General features: G+C 51.3%; 1 protein-coding gene across 13 annotated transcripts in view; it reads right to left on the reverse strand.

The window, feature by feature from the left end:
* The window catches only part of DLG1 (discs large MAGUK scaffold protein 1), a 271,420-nt gene extending 256,449 nt beyond the window's left edge, over positions 1-14,971 (reverse strand). For all 13 annotated transcript variants that reach the window (XM_031963577.1, XM_031963573.1, XM_031963574.1 and 10 more), the window contains exon 1: positions 14,872-14,971. In XM_031963577.1, the coding sequence (XP_031819437.1) occupies positions 14,872-14,890 (19 nt within the window). In that variant the 5' untranslated portion in view covers positions 14,891-14,971. The remainder of the gene's footprint in view (positions 1-14,871) is intronic.
* Between the last annotated feature and the right edge of the window lie 2,549 nt (positions 14,972-17,520).

Genomic DNA, 17,520 nt, shown 5'->3' on the forward strand with positions numbered 1-17,520 from the left:
ACTGGCTGAAGGACAAGGAGTTCACAAGGGAAGATCTCGACTTTTTCAGGGAAATGTCCGGTGGGTGCTCTGCAGAGAGGGAGGACATAAGGAAAGCTCTGGACTCTGAGGAAAGCAAGGTCTGGCTGAGAAGACCTGACAATTCTGCAGAAGTCAGAGCCGTGCTGTGAAGAACAGGGAAGCAATGATGGAAAAAACCATGGCTGGGAGGCAGGCAGGAAACAAGGACTATTTGGCCCCTAATGCGCGGGGCGTACACAGCCTGAGAGCTTCCTGACTTTAGAGGAGACTCAGGCAGACGGAAGCAAAGTGACTTGTCCAGAGTCACACAGTTAAACTCGGGGCAGTACCACCCAAATGCCTCTGGGTAGAGCTTGGGAGAAGGGGCCCCAGGCTCTTTCTGATTCCTGTCAGAAATTCCTTAATGAAAAATGTACTGGGGGAATGGTGGTTGTTAGGTCCTAAAGGAGCCCAGGTGGTACAGTGGATAGGGCAGAGCCCTGAAGTCAGGAAGACCTGAGTTCAAATTTGGCCTCAGATACTTAACACTTCCCGGCTGTGTGATCCTGCGCAAGTCACTTAACCCCAATGGCCTCAGCCAAAAAAAGAAAAAAGAAAAACTCCAGATAGATCAACAAGTGGATTTTATCAACCATCCAAAGAAAAACCCATTCCAATAATACACAAGGTGTTTTCAACAACAAAAAAAAGGGCCCCTTCCCTATCACCAGGACACAAATGTGGCCTGAATAACTACTTAAACAAGGGAGAAATAAAACTATTACTATCTCTAATGAAGACTGACATAACATTTAAAATAATATATTAGCTAATGAGCAACAACAATGATTAGAAAGATTATATGTGCTGTGATGACGCTGGGTTTATACCGGGAATGTGGGTCGATTCAACACAGTAAGCCTATAAATAAACCATGTAAATAGTATAAATTAATAAAAACTATATGATTAAGTATAAATTAATAAAAACTATATGATTAAATCAACAGATGTAGAAAAGACCCCACAAAGTACAATACTCCCTGAAAATTAAAAGAAAAAACAAAACCACTAGAAAGCAGAGAAATAAATGGCCCTGTGTGTCAACAAAAGGAATAAGGTTTAAGGACGGACCCCAAGCAAGATCACAGGACAGCCAGCAGCCCCCATGGCTGGTTGAGGGGAGAGAAGGCTTTTTATTAACCCTCAGGAAAGAAGGGTCTGGGGGGATGGGAAACATTACAATTGGCCGCTCTGGGGAAAGCGGGCTGGTGCTCAGTATGTCTAATTAATTCCTTCTCTGATAATTAAGGGAGGTGCATTGTGTTGCGGGGCTCATCTGCCTCTCACAATCTCTACTAGAACCAAGCAGTTCCATCAAGACTCCCTCAGCACAGGAGGGAGTCCCCAGAACATTGTGGGGGCTTCTCTACCTTTGCACACCTATTTCTTCTGAGCTAACTCAATGCCTTGCCCTTAGAGCCCAGCCCCTTCTCTGAGGAGGGCACGCCATGCTGGGCGCTCCTGGGCTGGGGTCTCCCATGCCATATACTCCATACAAAAGGAGAGTTCTGAAGGCAGACCCCAAGAGGGTCTTCCTATCACTCTTTCTGACCCCCTGTGATGCTTGCCCTGTGGGCTCCCCATAACGGCCAGCCCCAGGGCCTGGGCCCTCCGCAGTAGCATCTGACTGTCAGCAGCTCGGCCAGAGAAAGGCCCCCACCCCCACCCCCCACGCCCGTGTCGGCTGCCTCACCCTTCAGGGTGATTTGCAGCATCTTCCCAGGATGATTCAGATGGCACGACTCTGGTTCCTGGTAGGATGCTGGTGGCCTGTCCAGGCGCACACCCATGCGGTCAGCCCACGGCTCTGCAGACCCTCAGTTTGGGGGGGGGGGCTCCCTCTCCCACACAGAGCCTGCTCTGGCAATGCGCGTGCCCACCTCACAATTAGGGTGGAACGCACTGCCCAGATAAGAGGGCTCACCCCCGGCACTCACGTCTCCACTCGCTCTAACTCATGGTCCCACGTGGGGGTGCCGGCTGGTGGAGCCCCAGTGGGAATTGGGGTTGTCAGGCCAAAATCAGCACCAGCAGCAGGCTCAATTCTGCTGGTCTGGGCTTCAGAGGCTGCCCTGAGGGCACCATCATGGGCACAGTTGGGCACACTCTCCCTTCGGTTTTGGCTGGTAGCCTTTCCAAGTCCAAGAACGTGCTCTCTTTGTCCACATGGAAGGCATCTGACCATGTGGCTGAAAGCACCAGACTACAACCTCGTTTCACTCCATGGGAGCAGGCCATGATGACACAGTGGGGAAGAGCAGACGCATCGCCGGGGGGAGCCGGGCACAGGCTGATGGCCCACAGGCCAAGGGCCCGAGTGATACCGGGCCACGTTTGGTCCAGGATTGGCCCAAGCAAACTGCAATTGCTCTGGTTTGGGCCAGACACTGTGAGGGTCTTCCCTTTCTCTGGGCCAGGAAGGCAATCTCTGCTCCACTGATTCCCCCAATGGGCACTGCCTCAAAGTGAGCCCCGTTACAGACCTAAAAAGGCCTCCAAGCCCTTGGCAGCCATGCTGGTCTGCATCTGGCCCTGGACCCAGCGGGCTATGGGAGAAAGCGCACTGGTGACTACATGGCCCTTCCTCAGGGCCAAGTCCCGACCTTCTTCAGACAGCAGCTTCAGGTAGCTGCATTTTGGGAGTAGAACTCCAGAACCGAAAAGTGTGACTTGACAAAATGAGGAATCAGGTCAAGTGCAGAGTAGAACGATTTTAATTTCCTCACCTTTCCTTAACATAACAAACAGAAACAATCCAAAAGCAAGAAAAATGTTGAAAACTACCTTTGCATGCATTGTGAAAATAAAAAGCTATTATCAAAACACATACACACACACACACACACACACACACAGCCCACCAGGGTGTGGGGAGGAGTAAACACCTTGTTAAAATATCTCCCACCAAACAACAAAGTTCCCAGACTGGCCCAAACCGACTAGGGTCATTGATGGGCACAGGGTGCTTTTCAAGGACACATGGAAGGGTCAGATGATAACTGTAACTCCAACTGTAAGCCTGATCCAGTCTAACTGACTGACGCCTGCCAATCGCCCCGGAGGTAAAGCTTGCTCCCACTTCTGAGTCTGGTGTGGCCCTTGGGAGGGCATCCACTTCTCAAGGTCTCACTGTGAAAGGCGCGGCTGTCCAGCATCCTCCCCAGCCAAGTTCAGGGGCTTTTGAGAACAATCCAGATCCTGGGATTGACACAGGAGGAAAGCACCGAGGCGACATCTTTGGCCTTGAGGCCTCCTTCCTCTGACCTTCCACCCAGCCTCCCACCAACAGGTAGACTCCTCCCTCTTTCTCAAGCCCAATAAATTCCAAGGATTCCCTATCACTCTAGGATCAAACACAAAGCCCTGAGCCCCACTGGCCCCCTCTTCTGCTTTGCAGTGACCCTGGCCCACTGGCCACTAGCTCCCAGCTCAGGCCCTCTTTGGCTGCTCTCCAGCCTCTCTGACCACCCACCTCCCTAGCTTCTTCTTCATTTCTAACCAAGACCCATCTTTTACGGAAGTCTTCCCAATGCCTTCTGTGGTTCATTATTTCCTATTTATCCTGGGCCTAGGGTGCTTTGCATCTGTTTGCATGCAGTCTCCCCAGTTTATAGTGTAAACTCCTCCAGAGCAGGGGCTTTTGCCTTTTTCTATCCACAGTGCTTAGAAAGGTAGAATGCACATAGAAGGCACTAAACAAGTTTTTGCTGATGGGTCACAGAATATAAACATTTCTAATTCTTAATGTATTGTTTTAAATAATATTTTCCTCCGATTACATGTACAATTTTGTATATTCGGTGTTCCTTAATTTAAGACGTGAGTTCCAAAGCTATCTTTCCCCTCTCTTATCCCCATTTTCTGAGACACTGCAATCACAACATATAGGTTATACATGTACAATTATGCAAAACATTTTCCTATTAGTCATGTTGTGCAAGACTCAAAAGAAAAAAAGTTAAAGTGAAAAATAAGACAATTCCATTTGTATGTAATCAATATCAGTTCTTTCTGTGGAGGCAGATGTCAGGCTTCATCACGAGTCCTTTGGGATGGTGTTGGCTTACTGGACTGCTGAGAATACCTAAGTCATTCACAACTCTTCATCATCTTACTGTGTGTGACTTACTGTCTTACTGTGTGTGATGTTCTTCTGGTCCTGCTCACTTTGCTTTGCATCAATTCATGTAAGTCTTTCCAATAGTTTTTTAATCACCCTATTCTTAAAAAATTAATTACATTATCTACACAAGGTAACTTCTAGATGTTATATGCAACCAAAGGTATATAATCTTTACTGTTATGTCAGTATGGTCTAACCATAAGGAATAAATAGTCATCCAATTATTTGTCCTCTATCATAATCTTTGCAAATAGCATTTTGAAGTTGTATTTATAAAAGCCTTTGAGACATTTTGGTAGACTGACCATCTCTACCCCAATAGTTTATGTACTTTAAATGCAATTTCTCTCTTTCCTCTTAATTTTGTAATTGTTATGTATCATAATTATTTTTTATTTTGTATTCTGCTGCTCTACTATGTCTATTGTCTTAATTTCCTTCCTGATTGTCCAATTTTTTCTAATAAAACCAACTTGGATACAACCAGTGGTAATGATAATTCCTGTGGAATGAATGGGGAGAGGGGAAGTATTCATTAAAGCTTACATTCTAAAGGGGAAGAATTCCTGAATAGGGCAGTGCTTCCTAATCTTTCTAGACTCTAGTCAAAGAGGGCCAAGGCCAGATTTAGGAGAAGAATCAGCACTCTTGACTCGGTTATAGCACTGGTTCTTACTTAGGGATTTGTGAGGATGACAGCCGAGGGGTTCAAACTAAAAATTCTTTAGTGGTGCCTTAAGATGGCAGCTAGGTAGTAGAGTAGATAAAACTGCAGCAAGTGGCAAAAGATCTGAGTTCAAATCCAGTCTTGGATACTTAAAATCTACTTGCTGCAATTTCTATATAAAGCGGTCAAAACAGAAACTTCTTCCCAATGTTGCTTTTAGGATCTAATGGGACATTTAAAAAGCACTTGGTACAATACCTGACATTTAATAAATGCTTGTTTCCTCCCTTCTTTCCTTCCTTTCACAATAAATAATTGCCTAATTAAGCTACAAATTCATTTTCCTGTTACAACTATGTGCATGGTCACAGCACTAGAGGTTATTTTCACAGCAGTTCAAAACCCATCATGATCATGCACAACATTTTTGAGAATTTCAGCGTTCCTGAAGAAATTATATCACCCTTTGGCCCCTTCCAACTGTTCTAGCACGTTCTAGCAGTTTCTCAACCTGTTATCAAATTGTTTTCCAACTACCAAAAACAGACATTCAATTCCCCATAGATGGTCAGACACCTGGGCCCTCATTTGCAGTCTGTACACAGCCCCAGAGGGGCTCCCAGCTTCCCAAGCACTTACATCTCAGATAATAAGGCTACACTAATTCTTGAATATTTAGACAAATCATGAAGAAAATGTTAATAAATCAGAAGTACGTCATTTCAAGAGCTGGTCTTTACCAGCAGCATCCACTTCTCCTTTTCTTGTCATAGTTACCCTGTAATCACGTGTACTCATCAAATGTGTTACCATGTAATCAAGAAATTATGAGTGTTTATTTTTGCAGCACAAATATCAACAGAGAGACTGGGGCAGGAGAGGGAGAGCCGAAAATCAGCAGCCAAGAAAGAAGGCCACTGAACGAACCCAAGAGAGCTGATGCTCCCGAGGGAGGAGAGAGCCTAGATGGAGACCTGAGGAACACCTATGGTTGGCGGGCAAGGCCTGGACGAAGAGCCAGCAGAGGAGCAGTCACAGGTAAGACAAGTAGGAGGAAGAGGAACCAGAGAGACCGACGGCCTCAAAGACTACGGGAGTGAAGTTGTAGAAAAGATTGCTTGATTTGACAAGTTAGGGTCTTTGTGACTTCAGAGCAGCTGAAGTGGAAGGGAGGGATCGGGAGAGGCCCTTCCTGCCCTGGAGGAGACAGGGGAACAAGGGAGGGACAGGGAACAACACTCCCTGCTCGTGGGTGACAGTACCAATCAGCGGCTCGCTGTGACAAATGTGCTCGGTCCACAGTCCAAAGAACAAAGCCCTTTCTTAGAAGGGTGAGTCATATAAGAATTGTGTAAAACAAAAGAACAGATAAGTGTAGGAATGATACAACGGCACTTGCCATTAGCCAGTGGAAAAATGTCATGACTAGCTATCCGTTTTCATCGTTTGGTCAGCTAGTTTGGTCATCTCTTCTGGGCTACACTGTCACAGAAGCATCGAGCTGGCAAGCCAACAGTCTGCAATTACACTGGCAAGGTACCGTTTACACTGATCGATTATAGTACAATGAAATTTTTGTAGAAATGTTTTTATTTTGAAGATTATCACAGCCCCAATGAGATATCAATGAATAAAGGATGGAACGTATTTTTAAAATGGAGAAAAATGTTCAAGAGAAATCTCAAAATTATCATTCAGATTTAGTGTTTGGAGATCAGAAAACAAGTCAAAAGTACTTTGATAGGTCACAATTCTGAAATCTTGATTTACCTATATTAACAAGCATGAAAAGAGAAAATATGATAAGGAATACATTAAATTTGGCTTTAAATTTATGTCTATATTGAATATCCACAACCCTACTGTATAATTTTTGGAGAAATTCTTGCAATTCTAAGCTTAAAGCCTTGTCTTTTGTCTGAACATTTACAGTAAAACATGAAAGATATGTTGATTGTTTCTGAAGTGGAAAAATATCTGAAAACACAAAACATCGATTCATTCATTTCTGTGAACAAGAAAACAGAAAACAAATGAATTTTTATATTTCGTGAACTGCCAAATTATAAAAATGACAAAGCTCATTCCATTACAGAAAAATAATTTTGCCATGAGCCAAACAATCAAAAAATGTATGTCTGGAGACAATTCTGTTAAGAAGTTAGAGATGGGGTGGCTAGGTGGTGCAGTGGATAGACCACCAGCCCTGAAGTCAGGAGGATCTGAGTTCAAATCTGGTCTCAGACACTTAACACTTCCTAACTGTGTGATCCTGGGCAAGTCACTTAACCCCAATTGCCTCAGGAAAAAAAAAAAAAAAGTTTGAGATGACACCTGTTTTTGTTTTAAAAAGGAGTCTCTTCAAAACACATGAATGTTTTGAATAAGTTATCACAGAAAAGTTCAAAAAGCAAAATGTAACCAGCTAAGACACCTAATAATCATAACCTAGTAATTTTAACTATATTTGTAAAATATTTGCTAATGGCAAAATGGAAGTACACGTTACTTTTATGTTCAAGAATGTTTCCATGTACTGGAAAATTATTGTTCTATAAGACATGACAAGTAGGCTAATTTCAGAAAAGTCTAGAAAGACTTATATGGACTGGTAGTGAGTGAACTGAGCAGAACTGAGACAACATTGTCTAACAAGATTATGTGATGATCAATTATGATGGACTTGGCTCTTTTCAACAATGAGATGATTCAAGGCAATTCCAATAAACTTATGAGGGAAAGAACCACCTACACCCACTGTGGTGTAAGGAAACTGAATGTGGGTCAAAGCATAGTATTTCCATCTTCTTTTGTTGTTCACCTGGTTTTTTCTCTTTGTTTTTCCCTTTGATGATGATAAATGGGATATGATAATGATAAAAGGAAATAAGATTAGAAGAAATGCACACATTTAATCTATATTGGATTGCTTGCTATCTGGGGCTGGGAGGGAGGGGAAGAAGAAGAAAAACATGGAACACAAGGTTTTGCAAAGGTGAACACTGAAAACTGTCTTTGCATGTATTTGGAAAAATAAAATACTATTTAAAAAGAAAAAGAAAGGATGTACAACTGGGAAAGACAATTTAACCTAATTAACTCGCATTCTGAAAGAAACCAAACCAATTAGTCCAACTTTTGTGGAATTTACAGAACAAGAAAAATGAATGGTGCACTTACAGAAGACACAAACAAGTTCTGGCATCAAAGAGGATGCTACAAGCTGAAGAGCCTGTTTGATGAGATTGTCAAAATAATTTATTTTATAAAATCAAGATTTCTTTTAGTCTTACTGGTTGCCCATTTTATGCAGTGAGCATGGTATACTTTAGAAGGGTAACAGAGGTGTTGGCTGTTCTCCCATGGCAAAGAGAATTGTCTATTTGAACTGAGAGAAAAGTTAATTGTTTTCTTCACTGACCATCCTTTTCCACCTGAGGGAGGGATCAGGTTATATAACATGGCTACAGAGATCAGCATATTTAATAGTCATCTTTTCAAAAGTAAACAAATTTCACATATTGGGAAAGGCAGACAGAGATACAGCACAATACTAGCATTCACTGTTTAAGCCTAAAAAAAAAATCAGTAATCATCTAAAATTTTTAGAAGCAACTTCCAATAAAAATTTTCCTGAAAATTCCAATAAATTAAATTGGATTCACAATCCCATTTGACATATATCGTGTCTCTGGTTAATAAATTGGCAACAGATGAAAAATTTTAGTTTGAAAACTAAAATTTAACTGATATATTATTGGATTTTGACCTATAAACATGATCGAAAAATGTTAGCCTTATATATTTTTGGCTAAAAATAAAAAATTTCCATTTCCCAATGAGAATTCATAAAAATTCTATCATTTTCCACCACATATCATTTTCTTTGATTTTTAAATCAAAATTAGGAATATAAGCTCAATGAGGAAACAGATTTAATCCTGAAACAAGCACTGCAAACCTTTGTTCAAATTAAAAGGTCCAACCTCTAAATTCAGTTTATATAGATTATGTTAGGGACAGGACAACTAGGTAGTACAGTGTATCCACTCTACTGAGCACCCAATTTGGAGTCAGGAGTTCAAATCCAGCCTTAACATTTACTAGCTGAGTAATTCTGGGCAAATCACATCATTCTAACTGCCCTGTAAAAATAAAAACAAGACTATGTTAAAGGTGTTGCTAGCTTATTTCTTTTCATTCTTATAGACTACGCCCTACATTAGATATTACAACTTCTACATTAAGAGTTTTTAGTTTCCTATTTAGAATTTTCCTAAGTATAGGTAGAAAATAGTTATATTGTAAACAATGTAAATTTTAATTTAGAACTCGGGAGGGGAGGGGGGCAAAATGATAGTTGTTAAGTATTTAACAAGTAAATCTAAAGGAACAGAATTAGTTTATTAAATTATCCTAAAGGTTTCTAACATTTATTTTTTGAAAGGGGTTTACTGGGAATCACTGATTTATAGAATCAGAGATCTAAAGCAAAGGTTCTTAACCTAAGGATCCACAAGCATTCTGATTACTATTTTCAAAGGACTGGCTTCCTTTATCATCAGCTGCATCTACATTTTATACATCTTAAAAGAGAGGGATTTCACAGGCTTTTGCCCAACTGCCTGCCAAAGGGTTTCAAGATACTAAAAGAAGTCTTTAATTCTGGTCAGAGGCCAGAAGTCCAACCTCCTCATTTCACAGATGGGAAAGGTTCCCCAACTGAGCAGGATAGAAAGCCCACAATCCTGTGTGAAAGATTCTGAATTGCCTCGGTACTATAATCATGGATTGAGTCTCAGCTACAAAGAGATTTCCTGGACAGGGTCAGTTTGGGGAGGGGGACCCCATTGTGTTCTTTGGAGGGAGCACAGGAAGACCAACTGGGCTCATGGGAGCAGCCCCATCCCAGGGCCGTGCAGACCCAGAACAGCTCCTCCTCCTCCTGTCTGGCCACTACCCTGGCAGACTTGGGCAGTCTCTGGTAGAGTACTGTGTACTCTCTTCAGCCTTTAGGAGGCCAAGGAGTTCTCAGTAATCAAGATAATCAAGAACGTTAAATGACTGAACTCCATCCCAATTTCAGTTGGACAGTGGCCTAGTGAGGGGCTTTCAGAATCTCCCTGGAATCCAGGGAAATTGCCAAACTTGCCCTTATTCCCTGATCCTTTTGGAAAACTGGGGCCCCGATATTCCCGTACTCCGCCTCTGGGGAAAGCCTTATGACTACCACAAAAAAAAAAAAAAAAAAATGTACTTTGGAGATTTCCGGGAGCCAGGACAGGCAGGAGAAACAGCCAAAGAAAGGCCCTGCCTGCTGGGCACCCAGACTCTTAGGCACCACACACTCTGGGTATGATGGCTTTCAAAGCCTCTCTCCCACCAACAGGTAAGCTCCTTGGGGACTGGGGCTGTTGTCTCCCTAGTACCTAGTACCAAGTCCCTGGTACACAGTAGGGGCTCAATAAATGTTTCAATTCCATTAGCAAGATTAGTATGTAATTCTGTAAAAATGGCATCTGGTAGAGTGTTTACTTTCTCAACTAGAGAAGATAAGTTTCTATGGCTGGTTCTAACAACACCATCCCCCTCACCCCAACCAACTACTCCTAGGCCCTATTTCATATAAAGAAGCAGGCCTTCCTGCTATGGGAAACCCTTCTACTACGGAAGTCAGTTTTCATCTTCTCTCGCATCAGCTCTGGCACCTTCCTCCTCCCCTGCACATTCGGTCCTCCTCCACCATCTCATCGGGTGCTCTCATCAGTCATCCTGGGTTCCCAGGAAGATGATTCTAGGGCAGCAGCGCCACTCGCCCAAAGCCCCGGCATGGATGTTCGGAGGCATCTTCTTGGCTTTTCTGGTGCCACAGATTGCTGCTGACCCAACCTGAACTTCCATCTTTTCGAACAACTGCCTTCAGATGAAATCCATTTGGATGGAAGGTCCTTACTGATCCGTATCTGACTAAGTTCGGCCCAACGTTGTGGCTCTCGAGGCCATTTGTCTCCTGACTCAGCCATCCAGTGTGTTAGCTGTCTCTCCCCATGGTGAGCCCCACTCACCCTCCATGCTTTAATACAAAGAACTGACCCAAATGTTAAATAGCCCACAGCCAAGCACAGAGACCACGGGATCCTCCTCGAGAGTCCTGTCCTTCTGACACAGAACCATCCAATCAAACTTGAACACATTCAACTACATCAGCTAATTAATCCAGAACTCTCCATCTTTACTCTAACAGCATCGGAATTGATGAGAAGCTCTGCTGAAATCTCGTACACTCACTTATTAGTTGGTTGACTGTGGCTGCCCTTCAGGACACAAAGGCCCTGGCTCCAATCTGGACCCTGCCCTGGCAGACAGACGACCGACCTCCTCTCTCTAGCAGTTGCAACGCCTTACTCTGGGAAAGATGGGGGTAGGCAGGGCGGGCATGAGGTGGAGTGATCATTTCCAGGGTCCTTAATGCTACCCTACGCACCCACAGGAACAGGACTCGCATTTTTATGATCTACAACTCAAAACACGTCATGATGGGCTTCTTCAAAATATCCCCATCTACTGGAATGGCTTTTGTATTCACAAACCGTAAATCAGTGGTTGATCCTGATGGCAGCTATACAGCATTGGTTTAAAAGTCCCAATTTCAATCCTGAAAGAGCAACAATCAAAATGAAGACCTAATGATAACAATCAAGAATTGTTGCTGCTCAAGTTATTTCACTTGTGTCCACCTCTTCCTGGTTCCTGTTTGGGGTTTTCTCAGCATGCTTCCTGGAAGGGTTGGCCATTTCCTTCTCAGCCCATTTTCCAGATGAAAAATTGAGGCAAACAGGGTCACAAAGTCAGGAAGCACCTGAGGCTGACTCAGCACTCTGCCACTAAGCCATGTAGCTGCCCCTACTAATAAGGACTCACAGCAGCTAACATTTAAATCATATTTACTACTGTGCCAGGTACTGGGCCAAGCCCTTTCAGGCATTTTCTCACTGGAATCCCGAGAGATGGAAGCCCATTATCAGCCTCTTTTGAGAGTTGAAGAAACTGGGGAAGACAGAGGTAAAGTGACTTGCCCCGTGTCACAAGTAGCTGAGGCCAGTCTTTCTTACTCCAGCCTCTATCTGCTAAGTTGCCCATCACGTGTTCTCTGGCAAACCAAATACTCAAAAGTGTCACACTCAAAGAACTGCTTATTTTCAGTCAAATTTCGACAAAACTGCCCAAATTAAACTAATATAAATAACGAACTCTTACTACTGTCCAGTGTTACTGAAACCAAACTTTTTCATCCCAAATCTGTTTTGAAAATCCTGGCTTTTAGAAAGTCATGATAGCATGACACATTATAGTGTAGTATTATTCATGGTATTTTGAAAAAGAAAATACTGCATCTGTAAAATGTAACAAAGAGCATTTCGAATTCTAGTAATTACCTTAAAAATGGATTCTAACCCTCCCCTAAATCAAGAGGCTGCGTTTCTTTGCGTGTATCTTCCACTCGCTTCAAGGAACTACAAAAGTCTTTACAGAACTTACCAAACTCTTCTCTGCATGAAGCTTCTCGGACGTCACTTGACTGGTCTCTTTTATAAATTTCCAACCCCACAGACTTGGCTCTACTGAAGGGGATTCTGTGAGATTCCACAAACCAAACTAGTTCTTTGGAGAAGCGTAAGAGCCAAGGGGTAGCCGGCAAAAGCTCAGTCCGCTCGGAGTAACGACAGCGAGCTCCACGCCAGTGAGGAGGCCCCGAGAAAGAGTCTAGGCTACAGCCAGTCACAGTCATCTGCTCCACTTGAAGCCAGGCCTGCAAACGCCCACCCACAAGAAATCTCCAAGCGGCGAGGGGGGCGCCCAGCGTGCGCAAGCGGCCGCACGAGGAGGACCCCGACGGTGCTGGGGCCACAGCCGTCGGTGAGGACGGAAGGGCAAGGAAAAGGATGCACTCTGTGTGTAAGAGCAGGCCTGGGCCATCACCCAGTCATCGAGTCAAAAAACACGCTCGCATTCCAGTCTGTCCCGGGACGGGTTCATCGCACTGTGCGCTGCAAGGTGGCCTACAGACTCCGCAAAGAACCGGACCCCGCTGGGACAAGGTGGTGCTCTGGTGCAAGTCAACGCCCATCTACTAATCACCTAGCTGTGCTGCACAACGCCGCGCGGGCACTGGGGCACCATGCGGGCACTGGGCGGGCACTGGGGCACCATGCGGGCACTGGGACACACACGGGCACTGGGGCGCACACGGGCACTGGGACACACGCGGGCACTGGGCGCACTACGGGCACTGGGAGACGCGTGTGGGCACTGGAGGCAGCAGGGCACTGGGACGCGTATGGAGCACTGGGCGCGCACCACGGACACTGGGACACATCACGGGCACTGGGACACCGCGGGCACTGGGACACATATGGGCACTGGGGCACGCGGGCACTGGGACACGTGCGGGCACTGGGACGCGCGGGCACTGGGACACACGCGGGCACTGGGACACACGCGGGCATTGGGACACACACGGGCACTGGGGCACGTGCGGGCACTGGGACACGCGCGGGCACTGGGACACGTGTGGGCACTGGGACATGTCACGGGCACTGGGACACATACGGGCACTGGGACACGTGCAGGCACTGGGACACATACGGGCACTGGGACACGTGCGGACACTGGGACACATACGGGCACTGGGACGCGCACACGGACACTGGGACACGCGCGGGCACTGGGACACACGCGGGCACTGGGACACACGCGGGCACTGGGACACACGCGGGGCACTGGGACACACGCGGGCACTGGGACACGTGCAGGCACTGGGACATGTACGGGCACTGGGACACGCGCGGGCACTGGGACACATACGGGCACTGGGACACGTGCGGGCACTGGGACACGCGCGGGCACTGGGACACATACGGGCACTGGGACGCGCACACGACACTGGGGCCCCGAGGAGCGGCACAAGCCTTGCTGCAAGGAGCGCCAAGAGGGCCAGGCCGGGGAACCTGGGCCGGGAGGCTGAGCTGGGCCTCCGCACGAAGCCTGCCCGCCTCCAGCCGTTTCCCAGCTTGGGCGGCAGGCAAGGCCGGCTTCCCCGCTGCCCGCAGGGCGCGGCACACAGTAGGCACTTCTTGGTGCGGCCCGCCTGCCTGACCGTAACTGGGCTCGGCGATTATTCTTAAAACCCAAACGGCTGTTTTTCAAGGCAAAGCTCCAGCGCCTCCAAGTCCTTGAGGCAGGGTCCGGGAAGCAGGTCCCGCTCCGGCAGCGTCGGCAAAGCTGGGCCTGTGCGCGGGCACCCTCCACAACCCAGGGGCTCTGCCCAGAGGGACCGCACGGAGGGGCCAGGCCGGACCCGAGAGGGACAGGGGGGCCGGGGCCGGACCGGAGGGGACAGGAGGGGGCGGGGCCGGACCCGAGGAGGGACAGGGGGCGGGGCCGGACCCGAGGGGGACAGGGGGCGGGGCCGGACAAGCCGCAGAGCAGGACCCGGGAAAGCGACGCCCACCACCCTCCTTCAGACAAGAAGCCACAGCGGGAAGGGCCCGGCCCCTGGAGCGCGGGAGTGCGAGCGAGGCCAGCGGGGCTAAGGGCACAGGGCCGATCGGTCCCAGCCAGTACAAGCGCCGGCGCCGGGCGCTCCGGGCTGATGGGCGGTCGGACCGACAGGGGAGCAGGGGTATGTGCCGGAGTCAGCCTAAGGGGCTGGGGGAGGGGCAGAGCCGGGACGGGGTCCCCGGGCCCCCTCCCCAGGGCGCCGAGGGCCACCCGCGAGGCCCCTCCCTCCCGGGGCCCACTCACCGAGGAGCGCGTGGAAGAGGCTGCTCTGGAAGATCCCGATGAGCGCGCTCCAAGGGAGCCCGCAGCGGCGGTCGTGCGCCGGGCTCAGCTGCGCGCGGTACTCCTGCAGCAGCCGCAGCGCGCCTCCGTGTCTGCGGGCACAGGACGGGGTGAGCGCGGCCCCGGCCCGGGCCGCCCCTCCCCGCGCGCCCCTCCCCGCGCCCCTCCCCGCTCACCTCTCTTCCGCACGGGCATGGCTGGCGCGCGTCGGCCCCGCCTCACGCCCGGAGCGCCATCGCCGCCGCCCGCTCCGCCGGGCTCTCGGGGCCGGCCCGGGTCCGCCCGCCCGCTCCGCCGCCGCTCCCTCGCCCCGGCGGCCTCTCCTCCCTCCTCTCTCTCTCTCTCTGTCCGTGCCTTCTCCTCCCGCGGCTCCTCCTCTTCTCCCCCCTCCTCCTCTTCCTCCTCCTCCTTCTCAGGCTCTCCCCTCAAACTTTCCTCCAAGGATGGCGGCCCCAGGCCGGACGGCCGCGCCCCACGTGACCGCCTTCCCCGCGCCGCCAGCCATGCAAGTGGGCGGGCGCGGCGCAGGCCCGAGCGAGCCAGACGCGAGGGCGGCCCTGGGGCGGGGAGGGGCGGGAGGAGGCAGGGGCAGGGCGGGCCCCGGCGGGCAGGGCCGCCGCGCCTTCAAAGGGACCGCGCGCCACGGGTGGCTGCCCCAGCCCGGAGGTGTGAGGGCGGAGCCTCGGGTGGGGCAGCCACGCCCCGGGGCGGAGCCCGGATGTGAGCCCAGGCCTCCCAGACCCCCGCCGCAGGCCGCGCTCCTGGTAGTGGGCGGGAGCGCGGAAGGGCCTCGGGGCGTCTGCAGCAGGGACGGCCCCTCCTGTGTGGCTGGCCAGCCAGGCCCTTCGCCTGGTGGCGCGTTGTCTCCTCCATTCCCCGTGAGCTCCTCCGGGGCAGGCAGGGCGGCCCTCGGCTCTGTCCCTCCTGCGCGGTGCCGCGGCCCTGCCCGCTGCCGGCCTTCCTGCCCGATGCCAGCCTTCCTGCGGCCTTCCCACCTGATCCCGGCCTTCCCGCCCGATGCCAGCCTTCCTGCGCCTTCCTGCCCAGCCAGCTCTTCCCCCCGCCTGCCGGGCCTTCCTGCAGCCTTCCTGCCCAAGCCACCTCCCCCCTGCCGGCCTTCCCGGGCCTTCCCGGATGCCGCCTTCCCCCCTGCCAGCCTCCTGCAGCCCCACCTGATCCGCCCCCCGATGCCAGCCTTCCCAGCCTTCCGCCCAATGCCAGCCTTCCCGCCCGATGCCGCCTTCCCGGCCTTTCCCCCTGTCCCGCCTTCCCCGCCCGAGCCGCCTTCCCGGCCTTCCCCCTGATCCCGCCTTCCCCATGCCGGCCTTCCGCGGCCTCCGCTGATGCCGGGCCTTCCGCCCGATGCCAGCCTTCCGCAGCCTTTCCCCCCTGCCGGGCCTTTGCAGCCTCCCGCCTGATGCCGGCCCCCGCCCGCCGGCCTTCCGCCCTTCCGCCCAAGCCAGCCTCCCCGATGCCAGCCCCCACCTGATCCCGCCCCCCCCATGCCGGCCTTCCCGGTTCCTGCCCAGCCAGCCTTCCCGCCCCCGGGCCTCCCTGCCTTCCTGCCTGATGCCGCCTTCCCCCTGCCAGCCTTCCTTTGCCCTTTCCCACCTGATCCCGGCCTTCCCGCCCGATGCCACCTTTCCTGCAGCCTTTGCCCAATGCCAGCCTTCCCGCCGAGCCCCTTCCAAGGCCTTCCCCCTGATCCCGGCCTTTCCCCCGATGCCGCCTCCCGGGCCTTCCCACCCGATGCCAGCCTTCCCGCCTGATGCCGGGCCTTCGGCCTTCCGCCTTGATCCCGGCCTTCCCGCCGAGCCGGCCTTCCCGGGCCTTCCCGCCGATGCCGGGCCTTCCTGCCCAGCCGCCTTCCTGCAGCCTTCCCGCCCGCCCGGCCTCCTGCAGCCTTCCCGCCTGATCCCCCCCCGGGCTCCGGCCTCCTGCAGCCTTCCGCCCAAGCCAGCCTTCCGCCCGATGCCAGCCTTCCCACCTGATCCCGGCCTTTCCCACCCGATGCCGGCCTTCCTGCAGCCTTCCTGCCCACGCCTTCCCCGATGTCCCTTCCCATGCCTTCCGGCCTGATGCCGCCTTCCCGCCCGCCCAGCCTTCCTGCCCTTCCCACCTGATCCCGGCCTTCCCCCGACCAGCCTTCCTGCAGCCTTCCTGCCCAACCAGCCTTCCCCCTGATGCCGGGCCTTGGGCCTTCCCGGATCCCGGCCCCCGATGCCGGCCTTCCCCGCGGCCTTCCCACCCGAGCCAGCCTCCCCCATGCGGCCTTCCGCCCTTTCCCCGCCTTTCCCGGCCTCCCGGCCGGGCCTTCCCGGCCTTCCCGCCTAGCCGGGCCTTCCTGCCCGATGCCAGCCCTTTGGCCTTCCCGCCCCTGCCGGGCCTCCCAGCCTTCCCGTCTGATGCCGGCCTTCCCGCCCGCTGCCGGCCTTCCTGCAGCCTTCCTGCCCAATGCCAGCCTTCCCGCCCGATGCCAGCCTTCCCACCTGATCCCGGCCTTCCCACCCGATGCCGGCCTTCCTGCAGCCTTCCCACCTGATCCCGGCCTTCCCGCCCGCTGCCAGCCTTCCTGCCCCTCCGAGCCGCTCCTCGGCCCCTCTCCCACTGCCCGGTGCAGGGGCCTCCCTGCCTGGCTTCCATCACGGGTCTAGCTGTCTGAGGAAGCTCCCCATAGGGAGGCCTCTGCAGGAAAGGGCTGGGGACCCCATTTTGGGTGGTCTTCCCCAACTCAGGCCGACGTCCCAAAGAAATCCTCCTCCCTTAGCCAATTGCAAGAGGCAGTCGCTGCAGCGAAGAGCAGACCTGGGCATTGTGCCCAAGAG

This window comes from Sarcophilus harrisii, chromosome 3, assembly GCF_902635505.1.
Source record: "Sarcophilus harrisii chromosome 3, mSarHar1.11, whole genome shotgun sequence".
In the NCBI taxonomy this organism is placed as follows: Eukaryota; Metazoa; Chordata; class Mammalia; order Dasyuromorphia; family Dasyuridae; genus Sarcophilus; species Sarcophilus harrisii.